Source organism: Suillus bovinus (assembly GCF_016758785.1).
Source record: "Suillus bovinus strain UH-Sbo-P2 chromosome Unknown EDB93scaffold_11, whole genome shotgun sequence".
NCBI classification, from domain to species: domain Eukaryota; kingdom Fungi; phylum Basidiomycota; class Agaricomycetes; order Boletales; family Suillaceae; genus Suillus; species Suillus bovinus.
Genome location: NW_024542067.1, coordinates 276,589 through 291,223, shown reverse-complemented (window position 1 = coordinate 291,223; position 14,635 = coordinate 276,589). Strand labels below are relative to the sequence as shown.

At 47.2% G+C, this 14,635-nt stretch overlaps 4 protein-coding genes across 4 annotated transcripts; all 4 read right to left on the bottom strand.

The window, feature by feature from the left end:
- Nucleotides 1-119: 119 nt before the first annotated feature.
- On the bottom strand, nt 120-1,347 carry EDB93DRAFT_1326647 (uncharacterized protein). Its single transcript, XM_041455065.1, has 7 exons — nt 1,164-1,347; nt 1,034-1,108; nt 912-986; nt 789-863; nt 667-741; nt 542-619; nt 120-491 (listed from the first exon to the last, which is right to left on the bottom strand). The coding sequence occupies exons 1-7, from the start codon at nt 1,258-1,260 to the stop codon at nt 448-450; spliced, it is 519 nt and encodes a 172-aa protein (XP_041310416.1). The 5' UTR covers nt 1,261-1,347; the 3' UTR covers nt 120-447.
- Nucleotides 1,348-7,042: 5,695 nt separating this feature from the next.
- EDB93DRAFT_1239181 (uncharacterized protein) lies at nt 7,043-8,458 on the bottom strand (the record flags this gene model as incomplete). Its single annotated transcript, XM_041451605.1, has 3 exons — nt 7,043-7,217; nt 7,364-8,015; nt 8,062-8,458. 3 exons carry the CDS (start codon nt 8,456-8,458, stop codon nt 7,043-7,045), a joined length of 1,224 nt encoding a protein of 407 aa, XP_041310415.1.
- A 1,234-nt stretch (nt 8,459-9,692) lies between these two features.
- On the bottom strand, nt 9,693-10,924 carry EDB93DRAFT_1247751 (uncharacterized protein; the record flags this gene model as incomplete). Its single annotated transcript, XM_041452630.1, has 9 exons — nt 9,693-9,757; nt 9,806-9,874; nt 9,924-10,043; nt 10,093-10,251; nt 10,304-10,390; nt 10,440-10,517; nt 10,572-10,646; nt 10,704-10,772; nt 10,828-10,924. 9 exons carry the CDS (start codon nt 10,922-10,924, stop codon nt 9,693-9,695), a joined length of 819 nt encoding a protein of 272 aa, XP_041310414.1.
- Nucleotides 10,925-12,423: 1,499 nt separating this feature from the next.
- Nucleotides 12,424-14,521, bottom strand: EDB93DRAFT_1247750 (cytochrome P450; the record flags this gene model as incomplete). The annotated part of the gene is made up of 13 exons (XM_041452629.1): nt 12,424-12,560; nt 12,617-12,630; nt 12,682-12,807; nt 12,858-12,882; nt 12,932-12,988; nt 13,047-13,236; nt 13,295-13,308; nt 13,366-13,471; nt 13,526-13,638; nt 13,696-13,847; nt 13,904-14,092; nt 14,140-14,269; nt 14,326-14,521. The coding sequence occupies 13 exons, from the start codon at nt 14,519-14,521 to the stop codon at nt 12,424-12,426; spliced, it is 1,449 nt and encodes a 482-aa protein (XP_041310413.1).
- Nucleotides 14,522-14,635: the final 114 nt, after the last annotated feature.

The following is a 14,635-nucleotide window of genomic DNA, read 5'->3' as shown; positions in this document are numbered from 1 at the left end:
ACGCTCTAGCGCTCTTCGGTAGCAATGCCGTATCAGTAAAAGAACTCGAATATCAGTCAAATTAGGCGCCTTCGGGCAGAACGCTTCCGTAATCATGAAATCAACCTTCTGCGGGAAATATACAACACTGAGGAACCATCATGACTCACAATGTTATCGTGTTCGCCTACGCTGGAACTTCTACTTCGCTATCTCAGGTAAATTTCACAAGCGCACCTGCCAGATACAAAATAATTGGTCGTATATAGTTCAATGTATCGCACAAGAGAACGACCTATGACGGTTATATTGCTCATTCATATGAGCCCCTACGTAATGTATGGATCCCGCCGAACAGCCGCCAAGGTCTGAAAAGAGTGTACTTCATAATGGGGGTATACTGTACAGATGTGATGGAGCAGAAGCAAATATCCACGACCAGAGACCCTCATGATGTGATGATGCTGGCTAAGCCACAGTGATGTCGGCATCGTTGAGAACATTTTCAACATCTGCGGGGTTGCATTAGTGACAGCTAACAAAACAAGTGAACAGTACTCGCAGGCTATAACGTCGATCAAACCATCATCTCGTTTGGTGAGGACGTTAACATCAAGATTATTCAAATCGTTGGTGACGGCTAGAAAATCTTCAGTGGAGAGATGCGAGCTGCAGGAAACGCCATACCAACGATGACATCAGCCAAATCTTGTCGTTTGGTGAGAACGTTTACGTCAAGATTGTTCAAATCGTCCTGGATGTCTAGAAAACCTTCAGCAGCGAACTATGAGCTGCATGAAATGCCATACCAACGATGACTTCAGCCAAAGTTTGTTTTTTGGTGAGGATGTTAACGTCAAGATTGTCCAAATCGTCCTGGACATCTAAAAAAACCTTCAGCGGCAAATTGTGAGCTGCAGGAAATGACATACCGACGATGACGTTAGCCAAAGAGCCATCCCGGGTGAGGACGTTAACGTCAAGATTGTCCAAATCGTCCTGGACATCTAAAAAACCTTCAGCGGCAAGTTGTGAGCTGCAGGAAATGACATACCGACAATGACGTTAGCCAAAGAGCCATCCCGGGTGAGAACATTGACGTCTGCGTCGTTCAAGACATTCTCTACATCTACTCTCAGCAGGTCAGGTCATGTCTACAACACACAATGAGGTTAGACACGCACAGGCAATGACGTCAACCAATCCATCGCGTTGCTCAACGGGTGCAGCGAAAGTAGCGCCGCAAAGGACAGCAAGGGATGCGAGAAGGGTAAGCTGCATTGTGAATTGTGGATAAGGGAGAGGCTAAAGAGTTGGAATCGAGGGTAAAGAGCGATTGAAAAATATAGACCAAGGGTGACTGTTTTTATACCTAGTATTGAGAATATTATCAGCGATCCGAATAGAATATAATTTTAATGAGCACTCAGCATGGCGACCACGGTTTATAGTTTGGGACCTGAAGGACATTTGTTTCCGAGCTAGAAGCCTCGAAGCCTGAAGGTACTACGTTATCTGCATGCCGGCTGTACTACGATTCGCGTAATTCTGCCATTGTTCATCGGCGTGTCGCGTCGATTTCGTTGTACTTGACACATGCGCCTGCACAGAGAGACTCCCGAACGCGATTTCTGACTCGCGCTGATAGCCTAGTACCACCTGTTTAAGTCGTGGGTCATCCGAACTAAACGTCACATCAATATCAATCGGACTCATCAGCTTCGAAACGGTCTCCCCGAGGCATTCCCCGACGTAGTATGCCGTCACCCCGGTTCTACAACGCGCAAGCCTGCAAGGGTCTAGACTGAGTGGGCTCGTCACGGTTTCCATCATCCATTTCTCGCTCTACTCATCTCTTTCTGTTTCCTTTCGAACTCTCTACTGCAGTCCCGACGCATTGTAACTTCGTCAAGACTGTCGACCGTTACGCCAAAAGGCAGTGATACTGAAAGTTTATGTTTTAGTATTGTGGATACGCTTGACTCGGAGATTATGGGAACTCAACTCAGCCTTACATAAATGCACAGCTGGATCGTTTTCAATTCACCATGAAGAATCGATCCATAACTAGTACCATCCCGGATCCTTGGTAATTGTTCGTTGGAGCGAGGCCTAGGCATGTGGTGGACTAGCTCCATATGTGTTATACCCTTGTTCGCAGTAGTCCTTTTCAAGGCTCTGGGTATGATGGTGGGTTTTCTTCGATCCTCGCTTCCTTCTCCTCCGGGACCGTCATCCCTATTAGCTCTTCACGTGACGTGATTGGAAGCTTCGAGTCGTGCGTCTGACTCTTAGAGGGTCCAGCAACGCGTGTTTATCCCATCCTCTTCAGCTCTTGCATAACTCCCGGTCTACTAGACGTATCGGTATGGGGGGCATCGTGCTAGGTTCAATATCTCTGATCTTTCCGTTTTCCTATTATTTGTCTTGCTACCATGAGCCTTAACTTTACTATCATTTAGCTTGGCAACGGTTTAACAGTACTGATCTCCAGCACACTTCACTTCATCTCAGCTTCCGGACCCATTCCTTCCGCTTGCCCTTGGCCATCTATGTTTTTTCAACTAGGCCACATCCCCTTCTATATATTTTTGTTATCCCGTGCAGCGACTGCTTATCATCTATTCCTACCATCATGAGCTGCCCGCTTGTCGTTACTGTCGCAGACCGCCTCCGGTGTCCACATCTATCAATTCTATTGCTGTCACGAGCTATGCATCCCTCGTCATGGTCCTGGACTGCACAATCATTGTCACCGTCGTGGGTTAAGTATCTGCCTGTTATCTGTATACTCATCCACCATAGCAGTCGTCTCTTCAACCCATTTTGTGACTTCTGGCCGGGACTCTCCTTGCACGTCATAAATTGGTCATTTGCAACTCGTATTCATATTCTCCATCGCGCATTTTTTCATGCTACCGTGGACAGTGGGTAGATCTGGTCCTACTGACGTTGTCATTAGACTAATCGTGGCCACTCCCACCCTTTCTGTGGGCTCCCTTTATTCATCCTGGCTGCCTATATGGCAACTCATATGTGTGCTACTCGCTCTGCTGATAATGTTGTCCTTCTTTCCCTCTGTCCCAGGCAATCGATATCCCTCCTGGCATACCGTCTTTTTGGTGGGCTCGCACCCACCTTCGCAGAAAAAGCAAGAAAGATTCTGTATCGGTCAATGTGTTGTTGTGTCGACGAATTTGTACTTCGGATGAGCAGATGGCCATCATTCCAGTTCTGCGTTCGGTATGTCGTATTAATCGTCTTGCTAATATCATTACCACTCATTGCTCTGAAACGATAGCTCATAGCTTGAAAGATAAGGTATTTGTTACATGTTCTATCTATTTTGACTGGATGGCAACTTCAGCAAGCAAAGGAAAACCAGCTGACCACGGGTGTGGTCACTGCGGTGGGCTGGTAGCGGCACACAAATATCACTGCCGGTGAGTACTGGAAGTTTTATATTGAGCTCGTTTTCGTCACCACTAATATTCTCAGCAACAAGAATTAGGTAAATATTCTGTAGGTATGGTCCGTTAATATGCAATGTATATCGGCAACATGTTCATGATGTCGTATTTTGAGAATGTTTAATGACTGACTGCATTGGAATTCGTTTCCTGTAACCTATATGGTGTACTACTCTTGGTTTACCGGAATATTTTGTTCGTACTGTCCCGCCAAAACTCACGCTGCCGACCCTGTCTTCTCCCAGTTGTTAATCCTTGATTATCAAAATCGGGCGTTACAACAGCGGCCCTTAGTGGATGGAACTTGGAACTGGGGGGTACGTGCCCCGCACACGAGAAGACCCAATAAGGTTTGAAATGCATGATAATTAATGTAAGCGATGTGGGATGCTACCGAACTAGTGCGAAGGTTCACTATGGAAGACACGGACATGTCGTTCGTAATGGGTATACCTACCAAAATGGTAGTGCAAAGGTGAATATCCCCGACCAGATTCCGAAGTAATGAGTGCAGAGTGACTTAAGTGAGGACGTTGACATCCAAGTTGTTGAGAACGTCTTCAACAACTGCAGGGGGTATTCGTAAAATCTCGAAAAATCATGTGAATGCTACCCACCTGCGGTGACGTCGATCAATTGACGTTTGGTGAGAGCGTTAACCTTAAGATTGTCCACATCGTCCTGAACGTCTAGAAAATTTTTGAGCAGTGAACTGTGAGCTGGAGGAAGTGCCATACCGACGATGACGTCAGCCAAAGTTCCTCGTTTGGTGAGGACGTTCACAGTGAGATCATTCAGATCGTTGGTGACCGCTGGAAAAAATTGAGCGACAAACTGCAAGCTGCAGGAAATGCCATACCAGCGACGACGTCAACCAAGGGCAAATCCCGGGTAAGAACGTTGACATCTGCGTCGTTCAACACGTTCTCGACATCTACAGAATAAATTCGGAAGTCTACAACACAACAAGGCTGGACACATACAAGCAACGACATCAACCAATGAAGCATCCCGGGTGAGGACGTTTACATCTGCGTCATTCAGGACGTTCTCCACGTCTACGCGCTGTGAGTCAGTTTGTAAGTCTACAACAACGCTAGACACATACAAGCGTAGACATCAGCCAAAGATCCATCACGGGTGAGGACGTTGACGGTTGCGTCGTTTCCGACGTTTTCCACATCTACGGAGAGTCAGTTTGTATGTCTACGACACAAGGAGGTCAGATGCGCACAAGCGAGAACGTCGACGAGGTCACCACGGCGCTGAAGAGGAGCAGCCAAGGCAGAGGAGCAAAGGATAGCGAGGGATGCGAGAAGGGAGAGCTGCATTGTAAATTTTAAACGAGAGGAAGTTACACAGCAAGAGACAAGTCGAGGGAAGAGGTTGATTGAAGATTCGAGAGGAAGGTGACTGTTTTTATACCTAACGTTGAAAATTTATCTGCGATCCGAACAACACATCGTGAGTACTCACTCAACACGGCGACCACGGTTTATGGTTTGGGACCTTTGGTGACCCGGACATAATCGAAAGATCTTTTTTCGTCGAAGTGGAAGCCTCGAATGTACGTTATTGTGCATGCCACCAGGTACGATTCGCGTAATATCGCCCATTGTAATTGCCAATGTCGTTCACTTTGCCGCTCAAACGTTCTAGACCATGTACTTACATGCGCCATAGACTGAACACAGCCAACGATTTTCTTCAGGGCTCACGTGCTCACGGTTCAATAACTTCAATTGGCGCTGTGAATTCATCCTCAAGTATGAAATTTAAATGACACATCAAGCAAACTCAGCTTCGAGCAGTCTCCCCGAGGTAATCGCGGACGTAATATGCTGACACCCAGTTCTACAGATTACGTCCACGGTTTGACGGCACAACAATTGAAGACCGCCCCAGGGATATAAGGCGGCGCTATCTGTTTGTCTGCAATCATAGTATTCCAAGCTGAAGTCAAACAGTCGAGCATAGTGCTCCAAATAGACGCCGAAAGTGTGAATCCCGCCACCCCACGAGTCCGGCCTTTGGCTTCAAGCTGATAGCTGTACTGGCAAAACGTTCAAAATGCCGTGACACCGTCCCTCCATTACCAGATCGGCGGCTGTGAAATTTTTGCGTTCAATGATGCGCAGTTCAGGACGGTGTGAAAATGACTTACATGGATCATCATTGCGAGAAGCGCTAGCACGCAATCGGCCGCTGTAAACGTTTGTGATGTAAATCACACCTGACGGGGAACGATGAGAGACCATACGGCATGACAGGACATAGCCCTGCATGTGTGCCACAGCACACACCACCCCTACTAAGTCCGAGATCAGAACGTACAGTACAGAAACATTGATGCGGCGGGTCATTAACCTGACCTCGGCACACTCCTGCTTGGGTAGAGTTCAAGTTAGACGAGTTATGCGACGCCACGACATTGAAATTTAACTCACATGTTGTGGAGCGGTACGAAGCGACCTATGAATTGAGGCAGGGGAATGAAAATTTTCCATTCATGTGACCTAGTGTGTCGTAAGCAATCGCTAGAATATGTCAAGCCTTCGAGATGACGGCATGTCAGGTAGAGCGGATCAGGAAATGATCGCTCTACGCACCGAAAGAGCCAGACCACGCCACCGGACTTAGATCATGCATTTTGAAACATTGATTTGATTGAAGGGCCGGATGGATATTTCATCATGTCACTGATCGCGGGGAGCCTAGCCTCTACTAACTCCGGCTCCCAGGGCGGGCATGCCACTCGATGATCACTGCACAATCCGCACTTTTCGAATATTCAGCCGACTCGAAGGGCCCGTGTGGAAGGAATTTGACATGAGATCAATGTAATAACGCCTGAATGATGGGCCGCGTGGAACCCTGTCAATATAGAAGCGAATCAGTGACAGAACTCAACACCCACCTGAACTCAACACATACTTTAGGTGTTTGTGTTTCAGTACTGCACGATGGACCGTCAGCCATCAAGAGCGCAGCATGAAACAAGGGGTGTATCAGACCTTGTAGAAGTGAGATGTAGTGGACTATTTATATGCTATAATTCAATAGCTTCTCGAGCTCCACCGAACGCAGTATGAAGTGCTTTGTTAAGCAGAAGTTCAGAACATGTGATCACATGGCGCTCATACGTACATGTATATGTCAAACGGTACAACTTTTTGGCAGTGCTGAGCGCTGGCCGCATCATAAATTATTATTGGAAGGAACACCGTCTTCCTTCTTCTCAAGGCCTTGCCAAAGATGCCGTATCGGAACTGGCGCAGGCGGAAACAAATGTCACGCACCTCGTCAGTGACCAACCACTCGCAAAACCAGAAATATGAACCCGCGGACTGACCTAACACACCAATCTCATTTCACAGCTCACGGCTTAAAGTGGGAAAACATTCAGTCAAAGGCAAAAAGGTGGGAACTAAAATGTCGGAGCGGAGCTCATCCAAGCACAGATTATTGAGATATGCGTTGTAATATACTCTCTAAGCACTGCAGCTGTACATCAGCTTCAGGCTGTCTGGCCTACTATCTGAGAGAGAAACATCCATTTTATTTCGTCATCTAGGAACGGTCGAGCTGCTGACTTACCTCCGGACAGCGTCTCTGATGTCTCCCCATCTCAAATTTTGGATGCCTTCACCCTCACGTCCGACGCGCCGTGGTCCCATGATGACAGTGTCATCAAGACGCTCCAGTCGTGAAAGTTCACGGCGGATGTAGGAGACAAGTGTGACCATAAGCTCTGGATAACCGATGTACCTGCAGTAAGTGATGATTAGCAAGAGATAATATGAACACGAGATGATGAATGCTGTATAGTGCAAGTGCCACTGGGTGGGCATTGCACTGGAGATAGCATCGTCGCATGCGCATAGAAGATGCGCCAGAAAAAATAATGCACATACCGGTCATTTTCCGAAGGAGCAAAATCATGCACACCACTGTTGTCGTCCTTCAACTCTTCCTTATCTACGTCCACCTTTCTCACGTCCTCGACAAGTCCACCAACTAAGTTAACCGCCCTCCGATAACCAATGCCATTGCCCTCCAACCCAATCCCACTTGCACCCCGTGCACCTAACAGATTTCTCCAGACTGTCGCAGCCATCTCGGCATCGCCCCTTACGAGGCCGAGGTCCAAGCTCATTCCCATCCCAGCCCATTGTTCTTTGAGGATTTTCATCTGCCTGGTTATCAACTTTTCTGGTGCACGAGAGCGTATCTGGAGTTTCAAGGCCTCTTGGTATGCTTTAGTTGAAGGAAAGGTGCTTCTATGCGGAAGAGGGGCGGGTGTGGTGTAAAAGGAGCTGTGTGGATATTGAGAACCATCTTCAGCAGTGCCAGCTAGCTTTGGTGAGGAAGACCGAGGAGGGAGCACGCCTGGTTGAAGGACAGCGCGTAAGCGTTCTTCGATGTCCTGAAAGAAGTGATCGATGAGCCCTTGTATATGTTGTATCCCATGTGGTTCAGGGAGGGCACGGAGTCGGACGGTGAGCAGCCAGACATGTAGGTTTGTGATTGTAAACCAGGACTGAAAAGTTGGCGGCAGAGCGTATTCTTACTTGGGAATTAATTAAGGGTCACATGGAGTTGTTGCGCATACCTTCTTTCCAAAACTCAGACGTTTCATCGGCACGCGTTGCACATAGGGTATTGTATAAGAGCAGAGTGCGCCGATTAGCAAACTGTTGCGGCGAGCCATAGCCAAGAACACGTGCTACAGAGAGGAATATTGAGAAAAGGATTGGAGATGACTTGACTTTCGTGGTCAACCATGATTGCTCCCGCTGGGGTATAGGCTCGAAAGATGGAGGGGTCGGGGTCGGTGTCGGTGTCGGTTTCAGTTTTGGTGCAGCCGCTGCCGAGCGTGTCACTGAGGATGAAACCGCGCGCACATTTTTATGCACTTTTACAGGGAAATCTGTCCTGACTTTGTCATACGCCCTGGCTTGACGCGCTGAACGAACAACTTGGCGGACGAGAAGTTGTTGTGAAGACATGGAGACCTCCAAGCAAACTGTTGAAGCTCGGACCACAAAATGTTAGCTTATGTAAGCGACGATCTTTTACCGATAATGGGATTGCAAGCAAGTACAGTATGCCATAGGAACCATGGTACTGATCCTTTGCCCACCTCCACTCCTTTAAACCAGAATATAAAGTATGTGCTTCTCACCTGCAACCGATTTGTGAATCCCTCGTTTGTTCTACAGATTGAACATGGGTAGTTTTCAAAAGTCTTATCTTGGCTAGCTTATAACGCTGTTTGCGATGATCTCGCTACAACACGTCGTCGATAGCTCTCGATGTACTTTGCAATATCACCGTCTACTACCATTTTTGAAATTATGTAGTGGGATGTATTACCAAAAATGTGGTGAGCCGTAGAACGTTCTGTGACTCGTCGTCGTTGACTGACACTAGATCATCGGCGTTCTCGTGGGTCCAGATCGTCGTCGCCGAACACGATCCTTCTGACGTTCCACGCTAACCTTGCACAAGGTTACATCGTTGTCCGACTTTTTTTGGCAATCATATTAAACAATACTAATGGGCCAATATAGCTTCATTAATATTAATATTAATATTACAATAACAAGTCTTATCGCTACAAGACACATACCGTTTACATGCATTACCCGCCAGTATTCCCAAGCCCCTTGTTATCGCCGCATACAGGGGTGATGTGGATTATCCCTTGTTCCAAGCCCGTAGGCCCGAGCATTGAACCGATCTCCGTAGAATCACCCAGGAAGGACTTCGATGTTTCTGCATGCCCGCCTGCAAGCACCCTTCCCATGATCAAATGTATATATATGCATTGCTGTATGTGCAAATGTCCCACTGCTGATTAATTTGATTGATACCTTGCCGACCTCTCGATTCTGGTTGTTCTGATGGACGTAGTAGTTCGCGACTTCAATGACCTATATTGGATTCCATAGTCCGCGGTGAGAATCAATTTACAAATGCTATGCCGTATTTCTTCGACACAACGAAAATTACGAGCAAATCTGATTACGCGGCTATGTAGTACGTGTGTTAACGAGTGACAGTGGTAAAACGAGTGTGGGCGGGGGTATGTGTACTGTGCGTCATTGGGTATGAAATGCTTTCTTTGCGCATTGTCCAACCATTTCTTTGACGATAATTTAGAGCGCTCAAGAACTGAATTTAATTCAGGAGACATTCACATTGCAGCCATGAATTTACTAACTCGCAAGGACATCAGTATCAGTTCAAGGCCTCATCGCGGGTGAGAACGTTGACAGTCGCGTCTTCTGCAACATTCTCAACGTCTAAATTTGATTTATGAGACATGCATATTAGAAGATGAGATGACTTACATGCAAGGACATCAACGTCACCACGGGTGAGGACGTTCACATTGGCATTGTTAAGATCGTTCGTCACCGCTGAATTTCATGTAAGAGATATGCACATTATCACCATGAAATCACTTACCGACAACAGCGTCGACAAGGTCAGCGCGTTTGGCAAGGACTGCACCGCCAAGAAGCTCGTCGAGGAGGGCTTCAGGGGTCACGTCTCTGGCCTGGTTCTCGTTAAGGACTTGTGCGAGCGCTATAAGATGGTCAGAATCTGACGGTAACAGAACCGGCAAATACCATACCAGAGGCAATTTGAGAAACAGTGTATGGAGAGGCCTTGGAGCGCTTAACATTGCCGCTGAGCTGTTCAAGGATGCGGTTCACAGCAGCAGAATCCTCAGCATCGGAGCGCTTTCCACTTGGAACGTTGTAGCCCTGGTTACTTGCTGTGCTTGAGACGACTGCAACGCGCTGTCAGGTGATGAATACAAAACGAGTACAAAAATTACGTACTCGACTCGAGTTGCTCGAGCGAGTATTCACCACGCTTAGAGGGTGATGCAACATTGACGTGCAAGTTGTTCAATACATCGACCACCGCTGAGGGATCATTCAACATTTGAACCAATACACAAAACGAAACACCTACCAGCAGAAACTCCGACAACATCGCAGTCACCACGCTTCAAGATGTTAATTGTAACATTGTTTAGCACGTTGCTGACGACTGTTCAATTATTATTAGACTGTGCACCGTGACGTTAGAGGGGGGGTGACTCACTAACGTCGATGTCAGCGAGACCGCACCCGCTGTCTCGTTGCGTGAATTCAAGTCTTTTGATGACTTCGTCGAAGACTGAAGCACAATTCGGCTTAACATTGCCGTCAGGTTATGAAAATATTCAGTACTTACCGACGGGGTCTACCCCAGCGCGTTTTGTCGCTACGTTGGCCACAAGGTCGTTGGCAACGTTGGTAACAACTACAAAGGAAAAAGACAATGAAGAAGCGAAATGCAAGGTGGACATTCAACTTACCGGCAGTCACGTCAGCTACGCCTCCTGGAAGGGGGGCTGCAAAAGCAGGGACGAATGCAGCGAAGGCAGCAAAAAGAGCGAAGGATTTGGAGAGCATTGTAGTAAGAGTGGAGGGCGATGGGAAGAAGTAGGAAGGGGCACAGCAGAAAAAGCTAACGGTGGTAAGCTGATTTTCAGGGTGCGAGCGCTCGCATTTTATACAACAAGACGGGGTTGCCGGAATTTGCTCAGGGATAGGGTCCCGAATAATACTTGCATGCGGGTGCGGCCAATAACATTCGTTAGTATATCGAAGAAGCGAGGAAAAACTGGAAAAAAAAAGTTCATTGAGTAATCATTTTGGGATATCACGAAGAACATGCCGTTCGCATCACTTACCTACACGTAATTATACGTAAACGCAAGATCGGCTTTTAACGTGCTTTTTTCATGAAAGGGTTAGGATATATATAAATCGCGTAATATCTGAGACGCATCGTCTTTTCGAGGATTGTGTTGCTCTAGATGCGACAGTCTATCTGCCAGGTCAGATCAGCCTGAGTATTCAGTTAAAATCAGTTGCTTAGCAGTGACGCTCAAGAACACTTCCTCCTATTCATTTCTGCAAAACAGTACATCAAGTTTCGTCACCGTGTCGGGATGTTGATGCCTGAATGACACATTTGACTGTGACTTTCCATCACCGTCGGGCCAAGTAGTTGAAGTAATCTCCGCATTCCTCGGTTAATGTACCCACGCTAAACGCGACGACCACGATCTCGACCGCCAGTATGATACGCGAATTCCTGACTGACTTCCTTGTAGGCCGAGGCTGGCTTTGACGTGTTTCTAAGTCGTGGGCACATAGGCGCGTCGGACCACATATTAATGAAGAGATGGCGTTAAATTGATGACGAACCAGTGAAACATGCGATAGAGAGCCACCATTTTACGAGTAATCTTCTATCAGGTTGAGTGTGTAAGTACAGTCCTTCTGAGGCACCGCAATACTACTACTTACCCGCCGCGTTCCCTTGACGCCTAGACCATATGAACTGTTGCTGAATTAACGCGGCTTTAGACTCATCAACTTACATAACATGTCAACTTGTCGCATACTGTGCAAAATATCACAGCGGAGAAAAGGAAGCTGATCTTACTCAGTCGCCCACCAATTGCCACCATGAACAGGTTCTGAAGAAACATCAAAACATACTCGCCAACTCGGCGGCCTTGAGGTAAGATGCATTTGACCAATAGTCACCCGTCGGGCCGTATCAGTCGAACACAAAATTTTAGTCTTCGCTAAACATCAGGGTTGTGGCAATAACAATATTGCGAGTCAAACGTTCGAACAGACGATAATAATAATCATTTTCAGTATCAACAGAGACAAATTACAAAATCTTAGGCCTCGACGCTCAGCTCATTGTGCGCCATACAATGTACACCCCAAGTACCTAATGGACATAATACAAAGATCCGTCTACTTCAAATTCATCACCGCACGAAGCTGTCCTGCTCTCGCCGAATTGACAATCTCGAACGAGGATTGGAAAGGTTGCGGGCGACTTCGGACTTAAAGTTAGCTCCATCGCGCCCGCACATCGAGGCCACTCACATCACCATGCCGGTGGTGATTTCCGGCTTTACCTCGATCCTGTTTCCGTTTGAGTCTCTGGCATGATCGATGCGCAAGACGGCGAGAATGGTAGCCATTGCATTCCACAGACTGTTCTCTGCAAACCAACGACCTGTCATGGGCATAATTATGTCGTCCCTCGAATTGATGAATCATGAGTTATCTTACCAGGACAAACGCGCCTGCATGAGTCGGTGAACAACTGAAAGTAATACTGATTGTGAGACACTCACCTGCCGTGACCAAACGCAAAATGGTTGACAAAATGTTGATCCTTCAGCTGCCCATCAGCCGTGAGATGACGAGTGGGATCAAATCGCGATGCATCAGGAAATACGTCTTCGTCCCGAGACAATGCCCTAAGTCATGCTCAGCTCAAGCATTTAGATCGGCGTTGCATCGTACAGACCATTGATTAACTATCACCACCGTACCTAATTAAACTATAGATAAGTCAATGAAACCCCGAGTCATACGACAAACCTTTGGGTATAAAGTACCCTCCATAAATGTCATCATTTGTTGTCGCATGAGCCATTCCTGCGTAACAATTTAGCTACGCAATTGCGTAAACACCAAGGCACATTATTGAACCGACCTAGGGGTATGGGTGGATACCATCTTAGAACCTCACGGAGAACGGCATCAAGGTATGGCAACGATGGTCTATCATCGATGGTCGGCATTTTATCATGCATCACAACTTCATTTATTTCTGCACGAGCCCTGGCTTGGACGTCGGGGTAGAGTAGCATTGCCATCAGGAATACATGCAACGTGGATGTAGACTGTGGGCCATCAAAGTAAGGGGGGAAGCGAGTAGGATTTCCTAAACCAATGGCTCACCGTGTCTATGCCGCCTAAGACGCCATATCCGCGTCAAATAATGAATCCTGTGTCTTGAAAAAACTCATTACCTACGTATCCCATCAATGCAACAGCTTTCATCGTGTCTTCGTCGGCGTTCTCCTCAGCTTGACTGAGGAAGTCAGCGACTAGTGATTTTGTAACGGTACCATTTGCCTAGTACAGGCAAGCAAATCATGCAAACCGTCCAGCCACAATAGACAGACGTACCATCTGTACCTTCACCTCGTTAAACGGCTCGTTCAAAAGCTGTTGACATAATTCTCTGCTGCGACCCATCAGGGAATAAGCTCCACGAAAGCACCACACTGGCAGCTTTTTAACTGCAGCCGACGTGCGAAACGATCAAATCGATGTCGTCGATAGCACTGACTACTTACGAAAAGGAAAGGCCGTGAACATGGCAGCCCTCTCGGGAGAAAGAAGATGTCTGGCAATATCCAGAAGTTCTTGAGCACGGTCAACGAATGGGTCTTGAGTTCCGCAACTAGTATATCCATACGTCACGGACATGATCAGCGATGCCGTGTATCTGTCATAATCGTTCGATCGTCAGCTGCATAGGAGGTTACTGAATCAAGAACGAACGCTTGAGTAGGTTTCTGCAGGTCATCCGTGACCTTCAAAAGATTAAAGATCAATTCAGTCGCGTGGCGAGAGTACATCTCCTGGTATGAAACAGAGGCCTCGGCCCTAAGTACTTGGTGGAAGAGCTTGCGATGTTGTCGCAATTTCTCCCCATACGGAAGGAGTACAGTATTGAAATCCAGTCCAGATCTACCTCGTCAACTGATCAAACTAGGCTGGATGAGGACAAGACGTACATCTCATTGGTGGGAATGACGGGTCGATCTGAATAAATCGCAGAACGTTTGTCTAACAACTCTCGCGCGATCGATTCAGAGTTTATGATGATCATATCGATCCCAAGAATGCTAGAGTGAATGATTTTGCCTATGAAGAGGGATAAATTTCAATGCGAGGGCTTGAAAAGACCTCGGTCCACCCACCATATGTCTTTCCCCACGCAGCGTATGTGAGCCAAGGTCGTTTGGTGTCCAATTGCAGTGCGTTACCAAGAAATGGTAAACCGCGAGGGCCAGGCGGTAGAGGCAAGGGGTAGACACGTTTGCGACTCAGACGCAAAGCGGCGATCAGGAAAATAGTACACGACGTCGCTACAGCAAGAATCTGAGCGGAGAACATGGGAAGGGATTCTCGTAGAAACAGTTTGAGACGCCTTATAAAGGGGTCTGTGATGGCCGAAAGTGATCATCAGCGCCTGCACGAATAGAGATATTCTGAAATCGCGCTAGGCAG